The sequence below is a fragment of the Salmo salar genome, chromosome 14 (genome assembly GCF_965601325.2).
Source record: "Salmo salar chromosome 14, fSalSal1, whole genome shotgun sequence".
Classification (NCBI taxonomy): domain Eukaryota; kingdom Metazoa; phylum Chordata; class Actinopteri; order Salmoniformes; family Salmonidae; genus Salmo; species Salmo salar.
In genome coordinates this window covers 55,114,287-55,139,590 of record NC_138304.1, presented here as the reverse complement: position 1 = coordinate 55,139,590, position 25,304 = coordinate 55,114,287, and the positions used below count along the sequence as shown (strand labels likewise).

The following is a 25,304-nucleotide window of genomic DNA, read 5'->3' as shown; positions in this document are numbered from 1 at the left end:
GGGATAGGATAAAGTAATCCTTCTACCCCCCCCCCCCCCCCCCAAAAGATATAGATGTACTATTGTAAAGTGGTTGTTCCACTGGATATCATAAGGTGAATGCACCAATTTGTAAGTCGCTCTGGATAAGAGCGTCTGCTAAATGACTTAAATGTAAATGTAAATGTAGTTTGCTGCTGGAAAAACCTGTCTAACAGAACACGTTCCCCAGGGCAGCTGTCTAGGCCCTTTGCTTTTCTAAATTTTTACTGACGACCCGGTACCGGCACCGAGTATACCCAGTGTGTCTATGTATGCTGATGACTCAACATTATGTGTAACCGATGTGAAATGGCTAGTTAGTTAGCGGTGGTGCGCGCTAATAGCGTTTCAATCAGTGACGTCACTCGCTCTGAGACTTGAAGTAGGGTTTCCCCTTGCGTTGCAAGGGCCGCGGCTTTTGTGGCGCGATGGGTAACGATGCTTCGTGGGTGTCAGTTGTTGATGTGTGCAGAGGGTCCCTGGTTCAAGCCCAGGCCCACGTCAGCTACCGTAGCAAAGAGAAATCACTGCAACACCAGACAAAGAGCTGTAGTCAGTTTCAGAATGGTAGCAAATACATCATTTTGTCCGGGAATAGTTAAAAAAAACTAAAAGCATTCACTAAACCCTAAACCGCAACTAAATCTTGTAATTAATAATGTGGAAATTGAGCAAGTTGATGTGACTAAACTGCTTGGAGTAACCCTGGATTGTAAACTGTCGAGGTGAAAACAAATTGATACAACAGTAGCTAAGATGGGTAGAAGTCTGTCCATAATAAAGAGCTGCTCTGCCTTCTTAAACACACTATCAACAAGGCAGGTCCTACAGGCCCTAGTTTCTACCTTCTTAACAACACTATCAACAAGGCAGGTCCTACAGGCCCAAGTTTCTACCTTCTTAACAGCACTATCAACAAGGCAGGTCCTACAGGCCCTAGTTTCTACCTTCTTAACAGCACTATCAACAAGGCAGGTCCTACAGGCCCTAGTTTCTACCTTCTTAACACTATCAACAAGGCAGGTCCTACAGGCCCTAGTTTCTACCTTCTTAACAACACTATCAACAAGGCAGGTGTTACGTCCTGACCATAGTAAGATGTTATTTTCTATGGTAGAGTAGGTCAGGGCATGACAGGGGGTGTTTTTCTTTGTTTTGTATTTCTATGTTCATGTTCTACTTTTGTATTCCTATGTTTTAAAAAAAATGTATTGCATAATTTCACAGTGTAAATAAAATGTGGAACGACACACGCTGCACTTTGGTCCGCTTCTCCTTACGACAACCATTACAGCAGGTCTTACAGACATTTTACATTTTAGTCATTTAGCAGATGCTCTTATCCAGAGTAACTTACAGTAGTGAATGCACACATTTCAATTCATTTCATACATTTTTTTTTCTTCTCCATACTGGCCCCCTGTGGGAAACAAACCCACAACCCTGGCGTTGCAAACACCATTGCAAATACCATGCTCTACCAACTGAGCCACAGTGAGGACAGCCTCTAGTTTTGTCTCACCTGGACTACTCTTTAGTCCTGTGGTCAGGTGCTCAAAGAGGGACTTGTGGCAAATTACAACTGTCCGAGAACAGGGCAGCACGACTGGCCCCTTAAATGTACATAGAGTGCTAACATTAATAATATCCATCACTACTTGTATTCGTAAGAAGTGTTGACATGCTGAATGTACTGAGCTGTCTGTCTAAACTACTGCCACACAGCTCAGACACCCATGCATACCCTACAAGACATGCCACCAGAGGTCTCTTCACAGTCCCCAAGTCCAGAACAGACTATGGGAGGCGCACAGTACTACATAGAGCCATGACTACATGGAACTCTATTCCACATCAGGTAACTGATGCAAAAATCTGATTTAAAAAAACAGATAAAAATACACCTTATGGAACAGCGTGGACTGAAGAGACACACACACACACACACACACACAGGTACAAACACACGCATACACACACACGATAACATACTCACTATACACACAAAGACACGTACACATGCATTTTGTGTTGTAGATATGTGGTAGTAGAGTAGTGGCCTGAGGGAAAACAGTGTGCTGTGAAATCTGTTGTAAAATATATTTGTATGTTTAAAATGTGTATTATAATGTATATATTTTTGCTGGACCCCAGGAAGAGTAGCTTCTGCCTTGGCAGGAACTAATGGGGATCCATAATAAACCCCAGGAAGAGTAGCCGCTGCCTTGGCAGGAACTAATGGGGATCCATAATAAACCCCAGGAAGAGTAGCCGCTGCCTTGGCAGGAACTAATGGGGATCCATAATAAACCCCAGGAAGAGTCGCTGCTGCCTTGGCAGGAACTAATGGGGATCCATAATAAACCCCAGGAAGAGTAGCTACTGCTTTGGCAGGAACTAACGGGGATCCATAATAAACCCCAGGAAGAGTAGCTGCTGCCTTGGCAGGAACTAATGGGATCCATAATAAACCCAGGAAGAGTAGCTGCTGGCTTGGCAGGAACTAATGGGGATCCATAATAAACCCCAGGAAGAGTAGCTGCTGCCTTGGCAGGAACTAATGGGGTTCCATAATAAACCCCAGGAAGAGTAGCTGCTCCCTTGGCAGGAACTAATGGGGATCCATAATAAACCCCAGGAAGAGTAGCCGCTGCCTTGGCAGGAACTAATGGGGATCCATAATAAACCCCACGAAGAGTAGCCGCTGCCTTGGCAGGAACTAATGGGGATCCATAATAAACCCCAGGAAGAGTAGCCGCTGCCTTGGCAGGAACTAATGGGGATCCATAATAAACCCCAGGAAGAGTAGCCGCTGCCTTGGCAGGAACTAATGGGGATCCATAATAAACCCCAGGAAGAGTAGCTGCTGCCTTGGCAGGAACTAATGTGGTTCCATAATACATACAAATACATGGATTGTGTATGTGTGCCATTCAGATTGGTGAATGGGTAAGACATAAGTGCTGTGGGAAGCATTGGAGTCAACATGGGCCAGCATCCCTGTGGAACACATCCCTGTGGAATGCTTTTGACACCTTGTATAGTCCACGCCCCAACGAATTGAGGCTGTTCTGAGGGCAAAAGGGTGGGTGGGGGGGGGGGTGCAACTCAATATTAGGAAGGTGTTCCCCCAACGAATTGAGGCTGTTCTGAGGGCAAAAGGGTGGTGGGGGGGGGGGGTGCAACTCAATATTAGGAAGGTGTTTTGTAAACACAGTGACTTTCCTGTTCCCTACAAATACGACCCAGGTCTGACGATACGACCCAGGTCTGACGATACGACCCAGGTCTGACGATACGACCCAGGTCTGACATTATGACCCAGGTCTGACGATACGACCCAGGTCTGACGATACGACCCAGGTGTGACGATACGACCCATGTCTGACGATACGACCCCAGGTCTGACGATACGACCCAGGTCTGACGATACGACCCAGGTCTGACGATACGACCCAGGTCTGACACATGTTCTAATTTTCAATAGAATAAAATGCATTTTGATAGTAAATGTTAGTGAAATGGGCCTTCCCTCTCTGTGCAATGACACCATTAACAGGCCGGAATTAACTTGCCATGAATATACTGTGCATTCAGAAAGTATTCAGACCCCTTGACTTTTTCCACATTTTGTTACATTACAGCCTTATTCTAAAATGTATAAAATTATTTTTTTTCCCTCATCAATCTATACACAATACCCCATAATGACAAAGCAAAAACAGTTTTATTTTTTTTATTTTGCAAATGTATTAAAGATTTTTAAAAAACGGAATTATCACATTTCCATAAGTATTCAGACCCTTTACTCAGTACTTTGTTGAAGCACCTTTGGCAGCGATTACAGCATCGAGTCTTCTTGGGTATGACCAGTGGCGCCCTGCCATACAGGGCAGTTGCCTGTTTTGCATGTTATTTTGGCATTAAAACCTCTTAGAGACCCCTTCACGCTCTAATCCCGATTTTGACAACAGCCAGTGGAAAATCAGAGCGCCAAATTCAAAACAGCTAAAATCTCATAATTCCATTTTCTCAAACAATCAACTATTTTACACCATTTTAAAGATAATACTCTCGTTAATCAAACCACATTGTCCGATTTCAAAAAAGCTTTACGGCGAAAGCATAAAGTTAGATTATGTTAGGACATAAACTTCACAAGAAAAACCACACAGCCATTTTCCAAGCAACTAGATGCATCACAAAAATCAAAAGTACAGCTAAAATATTCACTAACCTTTGATGATCTTCATCAGATGGCACTCATAGGACTTCATGTTACACAATACATGTATGTTTTGCTCGATAAAGTTCATATTTATATAAAAAAAAACATTTTACATTTTCACGTAATGTTCAGAAATGTTTTCCCTCCTAAACCTCCGATGAATGAGCACAATGAGCACACATATTACAGAAATACTCATCATAAACTTTGATCAATATACAAGTGTTATGCACAGAATTATAGATAGACTTCTCCTAAATGCTACCGCTTTGTCAGATTTCAAAAAAGGTTAACGGCGAAAGCACAATTTGCAATAATCTGAGTACAGCCCAGAAGACACCAACATCTAGCAAACAGAAACCCGCCATCTTGGAGTCAATAAAACTAAGAAATTACATTATAAATATTCACTTACCTTTGATTATCTTCATCAGAAGGCACTCCCAGGAACCCCAGCTCCACAATAAATGTTCGATAAAGTTCATATTTATGTCCAAATACATCCATTTTGTTCACGCGTTAGGTTCACTATCCAAATCCACAACGCGCGTGCTTACTTAGTCCAGACGAAAAGTCAAAAACGTTATACTACAGTTTGTAGAAACATGTCAAACGATGTATAGAATCAATCTTTAGGTTGTTTTTAACCTCTCTAGGGTATGTGGGATGAAATCGTCCCACCTACTCAACAGCCAGTGGAATCCCGTGGCGCGATATTCAAATACCTTAGAAATGCTATTACTTCAATTTCTCAAACATATGACTATTTTACACCATTTTAAAGACAAGACTCTCGTTAATCTAACCACACTGTCCGATTTCAAAAAGGCTTTACAATGAAAGCAAAACATTAGATTATGTCAGCAGAGTACCCAGACAGAAATAATCAGACACCCATTTTTCAAGCTAGCATATAATGTCACATAAACCAAAACCACAGCTAAATGCAGCACTAACCTTTGATGATCTTCATCAGATGACACTCCTAGGACATTATGTTATACAATACATGCATGTTTTGTTCAATCAAGTTCATATTTATATCAAAAACCAGCTTTTTACATTAGCATGTGACGTTCAGAACTAGCATACCCACCGCAAACTTCCGGTGAATTTACTAAATTACTCACGATAAACGTTCACAAAAAACATAAAAATTATTTTAAGAATTATAGATACAGAACTCCTTTATGCAATCGCTATGTCCGATTTTAAAATAGCTTTTCGGCAAAAGCACATTTTGCAATATTCTGAGTAGATAGCTCGCCATCACAGGCTAGCTATTTTGACACCCACCAAGTTAGGCACTCACCAAACTCAGATTTACTATAAGAAAAATTGGATTACCTTTGCTGTTCTTCGTCAGAATGCACTCCCAGGACTTCTACTTCAATAACAAATGTTGGTTTGGTTCAAAATAATCCATAGTTATGTTCAAATATCCTCTGTTTTGTTTGTGCGTTCAAGACACTATCCGAAGGTTGACGCGCCCGACGCGTTTCGTGACAAAAAAATTCTAAATATTCCATTACCGTACTTCGAAGCATGTCAACCGCTGCTTAAAATCAATTTTTATGCGATTTTTCTCGTAAAAAAGCGATAAATTCCGACCGGGAAACCCTGTTTTCGTTCAAAGACACAAAATCTAAAATGGACTCTTCTCGTGCACGCGCGCCCCTGTCTCATCGTTCTCTGATCGACCACTATCCAAATGCGCTACTGTTTTTCAGCAATGGGCTACAAAGTCATCATTCAACGTTCTGCCGCCTTCTGAGAGCCTATGGGAGCCGTAGGAAGAGTCACGTTACAGCAGAGATCCTCAGTTTTCAATAAAGAGAGTGTAGAAGGCCAAGAAATGGTCAGAGAGGGCACTTCCTGTAAGGAATCTTCTCAGGTTTTTGCCTGCCATATGAGTTCTGTTATACTCACAGACACCATTCAAACAGTTTTAGAAACTTTAGGGTGTTTTCTATCCAAATCAAACAATTATATGCATATTCTAGTTTCTGGGCAGTAGTAATAACCAGATTAAATCGGGTACGTTTTTTATCCGGCCGTGCAAATACTGCCCCCTACCCTAGAGAGGTTAACATATATGTTCAATAAAATTCCAACTTGACCTATCCGTTCTCTTTAGGAATGAATATTAACTCAGCTCGCTCCCAAGTCCTTGCGCGTGACTGAACCCATGCCTTATAATGGGACACCTACTTCCTTGGGGTTTTATTCCCATCAAATTCACCATAAAATCCTCAAACAAGGTTCTAAAGACTGTTGACATCTAGTGGAAGCTTTAGGAAGTGCAAAATGAACCCATAGTCACTGTATACTGGAAAGGCAATCACTTGAAAAGATTACAACCTCAGATTTCCCACTTCTAGGTTGGATTTTTCTCAGGTTTTTGCCTGCCAAATGAGTTCTGTTATACTCACAGACATCATTCAAACAGTTTTAGAAACTTCAGAGTGTTGTCTATCCAAATCTACTAATAATATGCATATCCTACATTCTGGGCCCGAGAAGCAGGCAGTTTAATTTGGGTAAGTTTTTCATCCGGCCGTGAAAATACTACCCCCTATCCCGAAGAGGTTTTAATACGTGTTACGTATCAGTTTGCAGACATTGTAAAAAATATATATGTCATTGAGTTATTAAAGCGGCATACAAACATAGTCTCTGTTTTGTTTTCTTGAGTAAAGCAGCTCCAAAATGCAGGTGTTTCAGTCTAGCTCAGTGCTTCCTGTGGTGGTGGGGCAAGGCAGCAGAAAATACGAAGCATTGTGCCGTGATTGGCTCAGTGTTCTGTCACTCATGGGAACACTACGTCACCGCCAAGTCTAAGGGTAGACCTCGAAAATTCTAGAATTCTACCCCATTGGGTGCTGCCATAGAGTTACATTACAAGTGCACATCCAAGAAGGCTCAAAGGTCATTGGACACAGATAAAATGTCAAATCATGTTATATGTACAGTAGTTTTGATTGGACCGATCATGTCAACATCATATATTTTTTTTAACTGCTCAACATCCCCCCCCTCGGAGGACAAATATCTGGTTTTTTTTACAGCTTTTTTGTTACATGTACACACATTTTACCTATACATTTTACATACATAGTACTTTTATATTGTTGGGTTCAACATTTTGAACATTGGAGATATTAAATAAATGATAGAGAAGAAGCATAGAGTCAAAGGAGAAAGTTAAGGGTTCTCTGTAGAAAGCCAGAAGGCTTTGGAATGTGTTTGATGGAGGAGAGGAGAGCGACGTGTTGATATAGGGAAGACAGATGGACATCTGTGGATTAGGTGAAGGAGGGGTTGAGATCAGCAAATGAGGGGTGAGGTCAGTTCCCCTTAATGGAGTAATCAGGGTTTAGTATCTGGTTACCCTCTTCCTGTTGGGCCTAAACTGTAAGGAGAGAGGGAGTGTCTTAAGTGGGATATAAATATCTGGATGGGACAAATGTTGGATTGTCTGAATTACAGCTGTACAGAACATTTGGGAATAATTAAACTTGGTTAAAGCTTCTCTAGTGTCCGTGGGTTATTTACTCTGAAAAATAAGAACCGAACAATATATAACAACAGCACATTACCAAACAAACTATTTAATTCCAGCCCTCAGCCAATCTCAGCCCATCCCACCTATCACCATAGACCGCCCTTGTTTGGTTTCCATGTGCCGTCCATTTTTCAATTGTGCTGTGCTGTGGTGATTATAATTTTTTTTTAAATCTTTCTAATCGTATATTATCCACAGATTGTGAGCTAAAGATGAAAACCTTTCCTACCAGTATTATTATATTATTTATTGACTGACTATGGCTTTCCAAATCACCCAACACTGCTATTTGTAAGGTTAGTTTTAGGTGCATGTTGTGATTTTTTTTAACCATTCCTGAACCTGTGACCAGAAACAAGCTACATAGGGGTAATACCAGAATAAATTATCGATTGATTTTGTCTCTTCGCAACAAAATCTACAGAGCTGAGATTGTTGTATGTCCCATATAAACTCGGCAAAAAAAGAAACGTCCCTTTCTTCGTAAAAATCCAAATATCTTCACAGATCTTCATTGTGAAGGGTTTAAACACTGTTTCCCATGCTTGTTCAATGAACCGTAAACACTTAATGAACATGCACCTGTGGAACGGTCGTTAAGACACTAACAGCTTACAGACGGTAGGCAATTAAGGTCACAGTTCTGACACTAAAGAGGCCTTTCTGCTGACTCTGAAAAACACCAAAAGAAAATGCCCAGGGTCCCTGCTCATCTGTGTGAACGTGCCTTAGGCATGCTGCAAGGAGGCGTGAGGACTGCAGATGTGGCCAGGGCAATAAATTGCAATGTCCGTACTGTGAGACGCCTAAGACAGCGCTACAGGGAGACAGGACGGACAGCTGATCGTCCTTGCAGTGGCAGACCACGTGTAACAACACCTGCACAGGATCGGTACATCCGAACATCACATCTGGGGAACAGGTACAGGATGGCAACAACAACTGCCCGAGTTACACCGGGAACACACAATCCCTCCATCAGTGCTCAGACTGTCCGCAATAGGCCGAGAGAGTCTGGACTGAGGGCTTGTTGGCCTGTTTTAACCTGTTGAGGACAGACGTTCTGCTAGCGGAACCCCTAGCCAACAGCCAATGGCATCGCACGGCGCGAAATACAAAACCAACTAAAATACCACAATTCAATTTTCTCAAACAATCAACTATTTTACACCATTTTAAAGATAAGACTCTCGTTAATCTAACCACATTGTCCGATTTCAAAAAGGCTTTACAGCGAAAGCAAAACATTAGATTATGTTAGGAGAGTACATAGACAAAAATAATCACACAGCCATTTTCCAAGCAAGCATATATGTCACATAAACCCAAACCACAGCTAAATGCAGCACTAACCTTTGATGATCTTCATCAGATGACACTCCTAGGACATTATGTTATACAATACATGTATGTTTTGTTCAATCAAGTTCATATTTATATCAAAAAACAGCTTTTTACATTAGCATGTGATGTTCAGAACTAGTGTAACCGATGTGAAATGGCTAGTTAGTTAGCGGTGGTGCGCACTAATAGCGTTTCAATCGGTGACGTCACTCGCTCTGAGACTTGAAGTAGGGTTTCCCCTTGCGTTGCAAGGGCCGCGGCTTTTGTGGCGCGATGGGTAACGATGCTTCGGTGGGTGTCAGTTGTTGATGTGTACAAGTGTCCCTGGTTCGAGCCCTGTTACACTAGCATACCCACCGAAAACTTCCGGTGAATTTACTAAATTACTTATGATAAACGTTGACAAAATACATAACAATAATTTTTTGAATTATAGATACAGAACTCCTTTATGCAATCACTATGTCCGATTTTAAAATAGCTTTTCGGCGAAAGCACATTTTGCAATATTCTGAGTACATAGCTCGGCCATCACGGCTAGCTATTTTGACATCCGCCAACATCGGGGTCACCTAAACTCAGAATTACTATTAGAAAAATTGGATTACCTTTGCTGTTCTTCGTCAGAATGCACTCCCAGGACTTCTACTTCAACAACAAATGTTGTTTTGGTTCCAAATAATCCATAGTTATATCCAAATACCTCCGTTTTGTTCGTGCGTTCAGGTCACTATCCGAAGGGTGACGCGCGAGCGCATTTCGTGACCAAAAATGTCAAAATATTCCATTACCGTACTTAGAAGCATGTCAAACGCTGTTTAAAAAAAATTTATGCGCTAATATTCCAACCGGGCAACGTTGTATTTATTCAAAGGCTGAAAGAAAAAAATTGAGAAGTCTCGTGAACGCGCATCTCCAGTCTCACTGTCCCCAGGCTGACCACTCACAAACAGAGCTGCTGTACTTTGCCCAGAGACAGCAGACACCCCATTCCACTTTCTGGTGGCTTTAGAGAGCCAATGGAAGCCTTAGAAAGTGTCACGTTACAGCACAGATGCTGTAATGTCGATAGAGATGCAACAGAAGGACAACAAATTGTCAGACAGGGCACTTCCTGTATGGAATCTTCTCAGGTTTTGGCCTGCCATATGAGTTATGTTATACTCACAGACACCATTCAAACAGTTTTAGAAACTTTAGAGTGTTTTCTATCCAAATCTACAAATTATATGCATATTCTAGTTTCTGGGCAGGAGTAGTAACCAGATTAAATCGGGTACGTTTTTTATCCGGCCGTGAAAATACTGCCCCCAATCCCAAAGAAGTTTTAAGGCAGGTCCTCACCAGACATCACCGGCAACAACGTCGCCTATGCTCACAAACTCACTGTCGCTGGACCAGACAGGACTGGCAAAAAGTGCTCTTCAGGGGTGATGGTCGGATTTGCATTCATCGTCGAAGGAATAAGCGTTACACCAAGGCCTGTATTCTAGAGCGGGATCGATTTGGAAGTGGAGGGTCCGTCATGGTCTGGGGCGGTGTGTCACAGCATCATTGGACTGAGCTTGTTGTCATTGCAGGCAATCTCAACGCTGTGCGTTACAGGGAAGACATCCTCTTCCCTCATGTGGTACCCTTCCTGCAGGCTCATCCTGACATGACCCTCCAGCATGACAATGCCACCAGCCATACTGCTCATTCTGTGCGTGATTTCCTGCAAGACAGGAATGTCAGTGTTCTGCCATGGCCAGTGAAGAGCCCGGATCTCAATCCTACTGAGCACGTCTGGGACCTGTTGGATCGGAGGGTGAGGGCTAGGGCCATTCCCCCCAGAAATGTCCGGGAACTTGCAGGTGCCTTGGTGAAAGAGTGGGGTAACATCTCACAGCAAGAACTGGCAAATCTGGTGCAGTCCATGAGGAGGAGATGCACTGCAGTACTTAATGCAGCTAGCTGGTGGCCATCACATCAGATACTGACTGTTACTTTTGATTTTGACCCCCCCCTTTGTGCAGTGACACATTATTCCATTTCTGTTAGTCACGTCTGTGGAACTTGTTCAGTTTATGTCTCAGTTGTTGAATCTTGTTATGTTCATACAAATATTTACACAATATTTTATTTTTTTGCTGAGTTTATATAGCATTCTGTTGGTGGCAAGAATTGTATATAATAATTTACATTTAAAAACTCTAAGTGTTGAGTCAAGTGTAGTTTGTTGTACCAGTTCATAAACCATGTGCCATGGAATTGGTACATCGAAAATCTCCGCCCATTTAGTTTGCAACCTGTATGGCGCAGCTGTCAACATTTGTGTCCTCAAATAAAACTGGTATATTTATCTATTTATGCCAGTTCCTTTCAGGCAATTTGTATCTTTAATATATGGCAGACAAACAAGTTCCCTACCTTCTCCCTTCTCCACTTGCCATTTTTGTGGTAGTGCTACAATCAGTTGATTGTACATTTTTGGATTGAACAGATATTCCCATATATATTATCTTTTCGATAACTGCATATGTGACATAACTCCTCCATTTCTATTCATAATATCATTAATAAATATAATTAATAATAAATATAATATAATTTAAAAAATGAAATTCCATAAAGAATGTTTTTTTAATGAATCAATATATTTGAGTTTAACCTTTAAACATTTGTTGTAACATCTTGCTTTCTAAATCTTAGCTTGCAGTCATCATCACGAATCAAGTCGACAATCTACTGGCAAATCCTTTTTAATCCTTGACATGAAGAGAAATAATGAAGAGAAATTATAGATAAAATGTATCGGTGCTCATCGGCTGTTGGACATAAACATTACACAACAAATTGGAAATCGCAAATTCAACAATGAGTGGTTTTGGAAGGAATCAGTGTCAGTGGCTGTGTGGTCCCTAATCTGGGATTAAGGGGCTTTTTTCCCCAAGTTTAAAATGATAAACATTCAACATTGGCCATGTTGTCCATGAAGCATGATTTGTGCCGCGCTCAAAAACAACTGTTAACTCGGAACTGCGAAAACTTGACTTCTGTGAGTTCAAGACAACTGGGAAGTCGGGAATAAACGATCTCCGACTGGGAAAAAATACGTTTTGAATGGTCATCCTCTTTCTAGAGCTACGACCTGAAGATCAATGACGTCATCATGATTCAACCTTGTTTTTTCCCCAGAGTTCCCAGTTGTTTTGAAAGCACCATAAATCCAGTGAATGCCAGATTTTGATGACAAAATTTGATGACAAAATTTGCCCACGAAGGACCACCGCGCCACTTTCCTGTTCAAGTGAGCACAACAAGGTGAGTCCAAAAATGTCTTCTATGCTGCTACATAAAAGATGTAATATGCCAGGGAGATATGTATTCTGTAGCTAAGAAAGTAATACTTAGTGTATGTTAGTTGCCCATGTGGCTCACCCTAATAATTTGGTCTATTTACACCTCTAAATTTCACCTACTGTTCTGACTTGGTGGTGCACATGTAGCCTATAACCTGTTTTAGAGAAACATAATCATAATATATTGTAAGAGTTTTCATTGTCTGCTTATGTGCCCTCTTTATTTATCCTACTGTTCTGACTTGGTGTACAGGGAGAACACTGTAAGAACGGCCCATGTTCTGATTTCTGTCACTGTACATTTCAAAAGTGCTAAACAAATAGTTATATTGACCAAGTCCCTGCCTCTGGAAAAACATCCCCACAACATGATTGTAACGCTAGGGCGTAGTGGAGTCAGGAGCAGGACGCAGAGAATGCAGGGTAGTGTTATTTATTCAACACACAACGGCAAAACACAAGCCGGCCCAACAGCGAACTAGAGCGCACACAAAAAACCAAAGTGCCCAAACACATGGGACAAAAAAAGGTTGGCGCAACATACACATTTGCACCTCAAAATACAAATGAGCGTGCACACACAAGCAATACAGAAAACAAATAATACCGGACACAGAGCAGGCGGGCCTCCTGGCTAAAATAGCCCAGCTAATCAGCCCAAACCAAAAACAGGTGCACACAATAAACGAAAAGGGGGAAAAGGGAATCAGTGGCAGCTAGTAGGCCGGCGACGACGACCGCCGAGCGCCACCCGAACAGGAGGGAGAGCTACCTACGGTAGGAGTCGTGACAATGATGCTGCCACCACCATGCTTCACCGTAGGGATGGTGCCAGGTTTCCTCCAGATGTGACACTTGGCATTCAGGCCAAAGTGTTCATCCTTAGTTTCATCATACCATCTTGTTTCTCATGGACAGAGTCCTTTAGGTGCCTTTTGGCAAACTCCAAGCGGGCTGTCATGTGCCTTTTACTGGTCCCGTGTGGCTCAGTTGGTAGAGCATGGTGTTTGCAATGGCAGGGTTGTGGGTTCGATTCCCATGGGGGACCAGTATGGAGAAAAAAAAGAAAAAAAAATGTATGAAATGTATTCACTACTGTAAGTCGCTCTGGATAAGCGTGTCGGCAAATTGACTAAAATGTCAAATGTAGGAGTGGCTTCTGTGTGGCCACTCTACCATAAAGGCCTGATTAGTGGAGTGCTGCAGAGATGGTTGTCCTTCTGGAAGGTTCTCCGATCTCCACAGAAGAACTCTCGAGCTCTGTCAGAGTGACCATCTGGTTCTTGGTCACCTCCCTGACCAAGGCCCTTCTCCCCCGATTGCTCAGTTTGGCCGGGTGGCCCGCTCTAGGAAGAGTCTTGGTGGTTCCAAACTTCTTCCATTTAAGAATGATGGAGGCCACTCAATTCTTGGAGACCTTCAATGTTGAAGAAATTTGTTGATACCCTTCCCAAGATCTGTGCTTCGACACAATCCTGTCTCGGAGCTCTACGGACAATTCCTTCGACCTCATAGCTTGGTTTTTGCTCTGACATGCACTGTCAACTGTGGGACCTTATATAGACAGGTGTGTGCCTTTCCATATCATGTCCAATCAATTGAATTTACCACAGGTGGACTGCAATCAACTTGTAGAAACATCTGAGGGATGATCAATGGAAACAGGATGCACCTGAGCTCAATTTAGAGTCTCATAGCAAAGGGTCTGAATACTTATGTAAATAAGGTATTTCTGTTTTGTATTTTTTATGAATTTGCAAACATGTCTAAAAACCTGTTTTAGCTTTGTCGTTATGGGGTATGGTGTGTCGATTGATGAGGAAAACAATTGATTTTATCAATTTTAGAATAAGGCTGTAATGTAACAAAATTTTGAAAAGTCAAGGGGTCTGAATACTTTCCAAGTGCAGTGCAAGTTACCATAACATGCCATAAGATGGCGTTAAGATACCGCACCTCGCAATAGCACTGTCACCCTGCTATAGTCACTGGAATAGATTTACATAGATACCATCAATACCATTCAGTACCTCCCAATAGATACCATTCAGTACCTCCCAATAGATACCATCAATACCATTCAGTACCTCCCAGTAGATACCATTCAGTACCTCCCAGTAGATACCATTCAGTGCCTCCCAGTAGATACCATTCAGTGCCTCCCAGTAGATACCATTCAGTACCTCCCAATAGATACCATTCAGTACCTCCCAGTAGATACCATCAATACCATTCAGTACCTCCCAGTAGATACCATTCAGTACCTCCCAATAGATACCATCAGTACCTCCCAGTAGATACCATCAGTACCTCCCAATAGATACCATTCAGTACCTCCCAGTAGATACCATCAGTACCTCCCAATAGATACCATTCAGTACCTCCCAGTAGATACCATCAGTACCATTCAGTACCTCCCAGTAGATACCATTCAGTACCTCCCAATAGGTACCATTCAGTACCTCCCAATAGATACCATCAATACCATTCAATACCTCCCAGTAGATACCATCAGTACCATTCAGTACCACCCAGTAGATACCATACAGTACCTCCCAATAGGTACTATTCAGTACCTCCCAATAGATACCATCAGTACCATTCAGTACCTCCCAGTAGTTACCCTTCAGTACCTCCCAATAGATACCCTTCAGTACCTCCCAATAGATATCATTCAGTACCTCCCAATAGATACCATTCAGTACCTCCCAATAGATACCATCAGTACCATTCAGTACCTCCCAATAGATACCATTCAGTACCTCCCAATAGGTACCATTCAGTACCTCCCAGTAGGTACCATCAGTACCATTCAGTACCTCCCAATAGATACCATCAATACTATTCAGTACCTCCCAGTAGATACCATTCAGTACCTCCCAATAGGTACCATTCAGTACCTCCCAATAGATACCATCAGTGCCATTCAGTACCTCCCAGTAGATACCCTTCAGTACCTCACAATAGATACCATTCAGTACCTCCCAATAGATACCATTCAGTACCTCCCAGTAGATACCATCAATACCATTCAGTACCTCCCAATAGGTACCATCAGTACCATTCAGTACCTCCCAATAGACATCATTCAGTACCTCCCAATAGATACCATTCAGTACCTCCCAATAGATAGCATCAATACCATTCAGTACCTCCCAATAGATACCATCAATGCCATTCAGTACCTCCCAATAGATACCATCAATACTATTCAGTACCTCCCAATAGATACCATTCAGTACCTCCCAATAGATACCATCAATACCATTCAGTACCTCCCAAGAGATACCATTCAGTACCTCCCAGTAGATACCATCAATACCATCAATACTATTCAGTACCTCCCAATAGATACCATTCAGTATCTCCCAATAGATACCATCAATACCATCAATACTGTTCAGTACCTCCCAATAGATACCATCAATACTATTCAGTACCTCCCAATAGATACCATTCAGTACCTCCCAATAGATACCATTCAGTACCTCCCAATAGATACCATCAATGCCATTCAGTACCTCCCAGTAGATACCATCAGTACCATTCAGTACCTCCCAATAGATACCATTCAGTGCCTCCCAATAGATACCATCAGTACCTCCCAATAGATACCATCAATACCATTCAGTACCTCTCAGTAGATACCATTCAGTACCTCTCAATAGATACCATCAATACCATTCAGTACCTCTCGGTAGATACCATTCAGTACCTCCCAATAGATACCATTCAGTGCCTCCCAATAGATACCATTCAGTACCTCCCAATATATACCATCAGTACCATTCAGTACCTCATGATAATGGGTTGCTGTTTGATATTTCTCTGTTGTGGATTATTTCTTTGTAATTCCAACCACCCCATGTTTCTTATCACATTCTGCAGGCCTGGAAGCCCAAATGGCACCCTGTTCCCTACGTAGTGTACTAGTTCTGACCAGTGCCCTATGGCACCCTGTTCCCTACGTAGTGTACTAGTTCTGACCAGAGCCCTATGGAACCCTGTTCCCTACATAGTGTACTAGTTCTGACCAGAGCCCTATGGAACCCTGTTCCCTACATAGTGTACTAGTTCTGACCAGAGCCCTATGGCACCTTGTTCCCTACGTAGTGTACTAGTTCTGACCAGAGCCCTATGGAACCCTGTTCCCTACATAGTGCACTACTTTAGACCAGATCCCTATTTCACCCTGTTCCCTACGTAGTGCACTACTTTAGACCAGAGCCCTATGGAACCCTGTTCCCTACATAGTGCACTACTTTAGACCAGATCCCTATGGAACCCTGTTCCCTACGTAGTGTACTTGTTCTGACCAGAGCCCTATGGCACCCTGTTCCCAACACAGTGCACTACTTTAGCCAGATCCCTATGGCACCCTGTTCCCTATATAGTGCACTACTTTAGACCAGATCCCTATGGCACCCTGTTCCCTACATAGTGTACTAGTTTTGACCATATAAAGGGAACAAGGTGCCATTTGGAACGCATAACACTGTGGTGCCGTTGCTCTGTTCCTAACCCCTTACCCTTACCCTAGTTATAACCCTAACTGTAGACCTAAACATAAACCTAACCTCTAAACTTAGTAAAATAGCCTTTGTCCTCATGTGGACGTGGGAAATGTCCCCACGAGGGAGAGTTTTCTTTGTTTTACTATCCTTGTGGGGACCTAAAGAAAAACAAAGTCCCCACAAGGATTGTAAAACAAGGAAAACTCTCTCTCGTGGGGACATTTCCCACGTCCACATGAGGACAAAGGCTATTTTACTAAGTTTAGAGGTTAGGTTTATGTTTAGGTCTACAGTTAGGGTTATAACTAGGGTAAGGGTAAGGGGTTAGGAACAGAGCAACGGCACCACACTGTGAACTTTGGGGGGTTTTAGGGGTTTTAGGTCCCCACAAGGATAGAAGAACCAACCCACACACACACACACACACACACACACACACACACACACACACACACACACACACACACACACACACACACACACACACACACACACACAACATGAGCAGAATAAACTTGGTAAAAAAATGTTCTTTAATAAAGACCATCAGAAAGAATGTGTTGGTACCCGTGGAGGCTGCTGAGGATGCTGAGGATGCTGAGGATGCTGAGGCTGCTGAGGATGCTGAGGATGCTGAGGCTGCTGAGGATGCTGAGGATGCTGAGGCTGCTGAGGATGCTGAGGCTGCTGAGGATGCTGAGGATGCTGAGGCTGCTGAGGATGCTGAGGATGCTGAGGATGCTGAGAATGCTGAGGCTGCTGAGGATGCTGAGGATGCTGAGGCTGCTGAGGATGCTGAGGCTGCTGAGGATGCTGAGGATGCTGAGGCTGCTGAGGATGCTGAGGATGCTGAGGCTGTTGAGGATGCTGAGGCTGTTGAGAATGCTGAGGCTGCTGAGGATGCTGAGGATGCTGAGGCTGCTGAGGATGCTGAGGCTGCTGAGGATGCTGAGGATGCTGAGGATGCTGAGGCTGCTGAGGATGCTGATGATGCTGAGGATGCTGAGGATGCTGAGAATGCTGAGGCTGCTGAGGATGCTGAGGATGCTGAGGCTGCTGAGGATGCTGAGGCTGCTGAGGATGCTGAGGATGCTGAGGCTGCTGAGGATGCTGAGGATGCTGAGGCTGTTGAGGATGCTGAGGCTGTTGAGGATGCTGAGGCTGCTGAGGATGCTGAGGATGCTGAGGATGCTCAGGATGCTGAGGCTGCTGAGGATGCTGAGGATGCTGAGGCTGCTGAGGCTGCTGACAAATGGAATAGCCATCAAACACCTGGAAACCATGGAAACCATGTCTTTGATGTATTTGATACCATTCCACTAATTCTGCTCCAGCCATTACCATGAGCCCGTCCTCCCCAAATTAAGGTGCCACCAGCCTCCTGTGTTCGGTACTTATTTTGTTGAACTAAAGCCACGAATGAGTGAGTCAAAATAGCCTACTAAATAGGCCAAGCCTAAAAAAAAATACATTCAATTGTCTAAATAAATGAACTAGTAAATGTAATAAATAAAACAAATTAATTAAATAGCTCAGGTCTTGAAAATATCGGCAAGCTTTTTTCCCCTCCCTATCCACAATGTGCATAAATGATGCCAATAGAGCCTGTGGGTTTTTCCTTCACATCAGCACTGAGACAATGCTGAAACATCAACCCGTGGGTGAGTCAGAACTCTTCATTGATGCAGTGGTCTAAGACACTGCATCGCAGTGCTAGCTGTACCACTAGAGATCCTGGGTTAGAGTCCAGGCTCTGTCTCAGTGGTCTAAGGCACTGCGTCACAGTGCTAGCTGTACCACTAGAGATCCTGGTTAGAGTCCAGGCTCTGTCTCAGTGGTCTAAAACACTGCATCACAGTGTTTGCTGTACCACTAGAGATCCTGGTTAGAGTCCAGGCTCTGTCTCAGTGGTCTAAGACACTGCATCGCAGTGCTAGCTGTACCACTAGAGATCCTGGTTAGAGTCCAGGCTCTGTCTCAGTGGTCTAAGACACTGCATCACAGTGTTTGCTGTACCACTGGAGATCCTGGTTAGAGTCCAGGCTCTGTCTCAGTGGTCTAAGTCACTGCATCGCAGTACTAGCTGTACCACTAGAGATCCTGGTTAGAGTCCAGGCTCTGTCTCAGTGGTCTAAGTCACTGCATCGCAGTACTAGCTCTACCACTAGAGATTCTGGGTTCGGTTCCAGCCTCTCTTCTCCCTTTCTTCTCCCTCTCTTCTCCCTCTCTTCTCCCTCTCTTCCCCTCTCTTCTCCCTTTCTTCTCCTCTCCCTCTCTCCTCCCTCTCTTCTCCTCTCTTCTCCCTCTCTTCCCCTCTCTTCTCCCTCTCTTCTCCTCTCCCTCTCTTCTCCCTCTCTTCTCCTCTCTTCTCCTCTCTTCTCCTCTCCCTCTCTTCTCCCTCTCTTCTCCCTCTCTTCGCCCACTCTCTTCTCCCTCTCTTCTCCTCTCCTCTCTTCCCCTCTCTTCCCCTCTCCCTCTCTTCTCTTCTCCCTCTCTTCTCACTCTTCTCTTCTCCTCTCCTCTCTTCCCCTCTCTTCCCCTCTCTTCTCCTCTCTTCTCCTCTCCCTCTCTTCTCCTCTCCCTCTCTTCTCCTCTCCCTCTCTTCTCCCACTCTTCTCCTCTCCTCTCTTCCCCTCTCTTCTCCCTCTCTTCTCCCTCTCTTCTCTCTTCTCCTCTCCCTCTCTTCTCCTTTCCCTCTCTTCTCCCTCTCTTCTCCCTCTCTTCTCCCTCTCTTCTCCTCTCTTCCCCCTCTCTTCCCCTTTCTTCTCCTCTCTTCTCCTCTCTTCTCCCTCTCTTCTCCCTCTCTTCTCCTCTCCCTCTCTTCTCCCTCTCTTCTCCTCTCTTCTCCCTCTCTTCTCCCTCTCTTCTCTTCTCCTCTCCCTCTCTTCTCCCTCTCTTCTCCCTCTCTTCGCCCACTCTCTTCTCCCTCTCTTCTCCTCTCCCTCTCTTCCCCTCTCTTCCCCTCTCCTCTCCCTCTCTTCTCCTCTCCCTCTCTTCTCTTCTCCCTCTCCTCTCCCTCTCTTCTCCTCTCCCTCTCTTCTCCTCTCCTCTCTTCCCCTCTCTTCCCCTCTCTTCTCCTCTCTTCTCCTCTCCCTCTCTTCTCCTCTCCCTCTCTTCTCCTCTCCATCTCTTCTCCCTCTCTTCTCCTCTCTTCTCCCTCTCCTCTCCTTTCTTCCCCTCTCTTCTCCCTCTCTTCTCCCTCTCTTCTCCTCTCTTCTCCTCTCCCTCTCTTCTCCTTTCCCTCTCTTCTCCCTCTCTTCTCCTCTCTTCCAACTGCCTTGCTCCACTGTCCAGTTCAATATAACACTGTGATATCAAAATCAAATCAAATCAAATGTTATTTGTCAAATGTGCCGAATTCAACAGGTGTAGACCTTACAGTGAAATGCTTACTTACAAGGCTTAACCAACAATACAGTTTTAGGAAAAATACAAAAAAATAAATAAATAAAAGTAACAAATAATTAAAGAGCAGCAGTAAAATAACAATAGCGAGGCTATATACAGGGTGTTACGGTACAGAGTCAATGTGGAGGCCATATACAGGGGGTACCGGTACAGAGTCAATGTGGAGGCTATATACAGGGGGTACCGGTACAGAGTCAATATGGAGGCTATATACAGGGGGTACCGGTACAGAGTCAATGTGGAGGCAATATACAGGGGGTACCGGTACAGAGTCAATGTGGAGGCTATATACAGGGGGTACCGGTACAGAGTCAATGTGGAGGCTATATAGAGGGGGTACCGGTACAGAGTCAATGTGGAGGCTATATACAGGGTGTTATGGTACAGAGTCAATGTGGAGGCTATATACAGGGGGTACCGGTACAGAGTCAATATGGAGGCTATATACAGGGGGTACCGGTACAGAGTCAATGTGGAGGCTATATACAGGGGGTACCGGTACAGAGTCAATGTGGAGGCTATATACAGGGGGTACTGGTACAGAGTCAATGTGGGGACTATATACAGGGGGTACCGGTACAGAGTCAATGTGGGGACTATATACAGGGGGGTACGGTACAGAGTCAATGTGGAGGCCATATACAGGGGGTACCGGTACAGAGTCAATGTGGAGGCTATATACAGGGGGTACCGGTACAGAGTCAATGTGGAGGCTATATACAGGGTGTACCGGTACAGAGTCAATATGTCGGTACTGCTTGCCGTGCGGTAGCAGAGAGAACAGTCTATGACTAGGGGCCTTCCTCTGACACCGCCTGGTATAGAGGTCCTGGATGGCAGGAAGCTTGGCCCCAGTGATGTACCTGGGCCGCCGTAATAACATATCTAATACTGTAATAACAGTGTAGTCCTTTCCTCGTCCCTCCAGCCGCTGAAGCTACACTGTGAGGTCTGCTCCGTGGTGTCCAGTTCCGGTCAGATGTTGGGCCAGGCGGCGGGGCCAGAGATCGACCGCTCTTCCTGTATCTGGCGTATGAACAACGCCCCGACGCGTGGGTTCGAACACGACGTGGGGCACCGCACCACCCTCAGGGTCGTCTCTCACACGTCTGTACCCCTGCTGCTACAGGTGGGTTTTATTTCACCTTTATTTATTTCACCTTTTATCCTCTTACTGATTTGATGTATTTTATTAGCAGAGTGTTTTGCCTCTTCAAGATGCCCAACACACATAAGAAACTGTATTAATGAGAAGGGGCTTATGGAGAAAAAACTCCCAAAAGGACTAATTCGAGGCAGGAAAAAGGCAAAAGAAATCTAGGCACAACATATATTTATTTTAGCTCACTTTAGTCCTTTAGCTCAGCCTTACCTCATTACTTCATTTACTTCACACACTATATATAGATTTTTCTACTGTATTATTGACTGTATGTTTGTTTTACTCCATGTGTAACTCTGTGTTGTTGTATGTTGTCGAACTGCTTTGCTTTATCTTGGCCAGGTCGCAGTTGTAAATGAGAACTTGTTCTCAACTGGCCTACCTGGTTAAATAAAGGTGAAATAATAATTTCTCAGGATGAGTAGAGGTGACTGACGTTTGGACACCAAGCTGACGGCTTCCTCAGAGTGTTCATGATTCAGTGTGTTGCTATTGTAGTGTGTATTTCATCTTCCTGGCACTGATTCTGCGGAGAACTTTGATATCTACCTGTAAGTCGCTCTGGATAAGCGTGTCTGCTAAATTACTAAAATGTAAATATCTTTGGGTCCATGAAAACGCTAACCCATTTCTTCTTCTCCTTCTTCTTCTCCTCCTTCTCTTTCTTCTCCTTCTACTCCTTCTTCTTTCCCTCTTCCTTCTTCTTCTTCTCCTTCTCCTTCTCCTCCTCCTCCTCCTCCTCCTTATTCTCCTCCTCCTTCTCCTCCTCCTTCTCCTCCTTCTCCTCCTTATTCTCCTCCTCCTTCTCCTTCTCCTTCTACTCCTTCTTCTCCTCCTCCTCCTTCTCCTCCTCCTTCTCCTACTCCTTCTTCTCCTCCTCCTCTTTCTCCTCCTCCTTCTTCTCCTTCTCCTCCTCCTTCTTCTCCTCCTCCTCCTTCTCCTCCTCCTCCTTCTTCTCCTTCTCCTCCTCCTTCTCCTCCTCCTCCTTCTTCTCCTTCTCCTCCTCCTTTTTCTCCTTCTCCTCCTCCCTCTCCTCCTTCTTCTCCTCCTCCTTCTCCTCCTCCTTCTTCTTCTTCTCCTCTTCCTCCTCCTCCTCCTTCTTCTTATCAGAGGCCTCAGTACTTCTTTGGCCAGGCCAACGACACGGTATATGTGGTGTGGGGTCCTCTGAGGAACATGAGGAAGGATGGGAAGGGCATTGTGTACAACATGCTGAGACAGGCTGTAGAGAAGTACCCCCAGGCTAGGATATACCTCACCACAGAGGAACGCATGAACTACTGCGACATGGTGTTCAAGAAGGAGACCGGGAAGGACAGGTGAGACTGGTGACATAGTGTACCTCCCAAATGGCACCCTATTCCCTATATAGTGCACTACTTTTGACCAGGGCCCTATGGGGTGTCATAAGGAATAAGGATATAGTGTACTACTTTTGACTAGAGCCCTATGGGGTGTAATAAGGTATACGGTGGCATTAAAGCCAGAGAGAGATGGGGGAGAGAGAGATGGGGGAGAGAGAGATGGGGGAGAGAGAGATGGAGAGAGAAGGCTGGCGATGTGGAGAGAGATGTAGAGAGATGTGGAGAGAGATGGAGAGAGATATGGAGAGAGATGTGGAGAGATGTGGAGAGAGATGTAGAGAGATGTGGAGAGATGGGGAGAGATGGGGAAAGAGATGGAGAGAGATGTGGAGAGGTGGAGAGATGGGGAGAGAGATAGAGAGAGATGTGGAGAGATGGGGAAAGAGATAGAGAGAGATGTGGAGAGATGGGGAGGGAGATGGGGAGCGAGAAGGCGGGAGATAGGGAGAGAGGTGGAGAGGTGGAGAGGTGGAGAGAGATGTGGAGAGATGTGGAGAGAGATGGAGGGAGATGGAGTGAGATGGAGGGAGATGGAGGGAGATGGAGGGAGATGGAGAGAGATGTGGAGAGAGATGGAGGGAGATGGAGAGAGATGTGGAGAGATGGGGAGAGAGAGAGTGCTGGAAAGAGAGGTAGAGAGATGGAGAGAGAGGCAGAGAGGTAGAGAGAGAGAGGTGGAAAGAGAGAGAGAAAGAGAGGTGGAAAGAGAGTTGGAGAGAGAGATGGAGGAAGAGAGAGAGGTGGAGGGAGAGAGAGAGTGGAGGGAGGGAGGGAGAGTGAGAGAGAGAGGTAGAGAGAGAGAGAGAGAGAGAACTTCTGTGAGTGTAATGTTTAATTAATTTTTATTGTTAATTTCACTTTTCTTTATGATCTACTTCACTTGCTTTGGCAGTGTTAACATGTTTCCCATGCCAATAAAGCTCTTAAATTGAATTGAAATCGAATTGAGAGGTGGAGAGAGAGAGATAGAGAGAGATAGAGAGAGGTGGAGAGAGAGAGATAGAGAGTGGTGGAGAAAGAGGGGTGGAGAGAGATAGAGAGAGAGAGAGAAAGGTGGTGAGAGAGAGAGATAGAGAGAGGTAGAGAGAGGTGGAGAGAGAGAGATAGAGAGAGGTGGAGAGAGAGACATAGAGAGAGGTGGGGAGAGACAGGTGGGGAGAGAGAGGTGGAGAGAGAGAGGTGGAGTGAGATAGAGAGGTGGAGAGAGATAGAGAGAGGTGGAGAGAGAGAAGTGGAGAGAGATAGAGAGAGGTGGAGAGAGAGAGGTGGAGAGAGAGAGGTGGAGAGAGAGTTGGAGAGAGAGAGGTGGAGGGAGAGAGAGAGATAGAGGTGGAGAGAGGGAGAGATAGAGAGAGGTGGAGAGAGAGATAGAGAGAGTTGGAGAGAGGTGGAGAGAGAGACATAGAGAGAGATAGGTGGGGAAAGAGGTGGAGAGAGAGAGGTGGAGAGAGAGAGGTAGAGAGAGAGGTGGGGAGAGAGAGAGAGAGAGAGAGAGAGGTGGAGAGAGAGACATAGAGAGAGGTGGGGAGAGACAGGTGGGGAGAGACAGGTGGGGAGAGAGAGGTGGAGAGAGAGAGGTGGAGTGAGATAGAGAGATGGAGAGAGATAGAGAGAGGTGGAGAGAGAGAAGTGGAGAGAGATAGAGAGAGGTGGAGAGAGAGAGGTGGAGAGAGAGAGGTGGAGAGAGAGTTGGAGAGAGAGAGGTGGAGGGAGAGAGAGAGATAGAGAGAGGTGGAGAGAGGGAGAGATAGAGAGGTGGAGAGAGAGAGATAGAAAGAGATGGAGAGAGAGTTGGAGAGAGGTGGAGAGAGAGAGATAGAGAGAGATAGGTGGGGAAAGAGGTGGAGAGAGAGAGGTGGAGAGAGAGAGGTAGAGAGAGAGAGGTGGGGAGAGAGAGAGAGGTGGAGAGAGAGAGGTGGAGAGAGAGAGGTGGAGAGAGAGAGTTGAGGAGAGAGAGGTGGGGAGAGAGAGAGAGGTGGAGAGAGAGAGAGAGAGAGGTGGAGAGAGAGAGAGAGAGGTGGAGAGAGATAGAGAGGTAGAGAGAGAGATAGAGAGAGATGTGTGATGAAACAGCTGTTTTGCTGATTGATGTATTTCTGTGCTGCAAACAGAGTTAATATGTTAAAGACTGCCGGATGAGACACATTTTATCATGATAACTACATTGGTGATAATTGTTAATCCAAGATAAGAAATATCCCAGGATTCAATTAACTATTCTCAGATCTGAGTCAGAAATATAAACACAAACAAACCCAATCTCCTAAAATACACATTTCAACATTAATCTGAATAAATTACTAACGATGCATCTGAAATGGAACCTTATATGGACAACGAACACAATTGCATTTTAT

The 25,304-nt window shown here is 44.4% G+C and overlaps 1 protein-coding gene across 3 annotated transcripts in view; it reads left to right on the top strand.

The window, feature by feature from the left end:
* Positions 1–25,304, top strand: part of st6galnac3 (ST6 (alpha-N-acetyl-neuraminyl-2,3-beta-galactosyl-1,3)-N-acetylgalactosaminide alpha-2,6-sialyltransferase 3) — a 404,784-nt gene that overhangs the window by 225,446 nt on the left and 154,034 nt on the right. For all 3 annotated transcript variants that reach the window (XM_082961049.1, XM_014140658.3, XM_082961048.1), the window contains exons 3-4: positions 21,350–21,550; positions 22,694–22,902. In XM_082961049.1, coding sequence (XP_082817175.1) covers positions 21,350–21,550; positions 22,694–22,902 — 410 coding nt within the window. The remainder of the gene's footprint in view (positions 1–21,349; positions 21,551–22,693; positions 22,903–25,304) is intronic.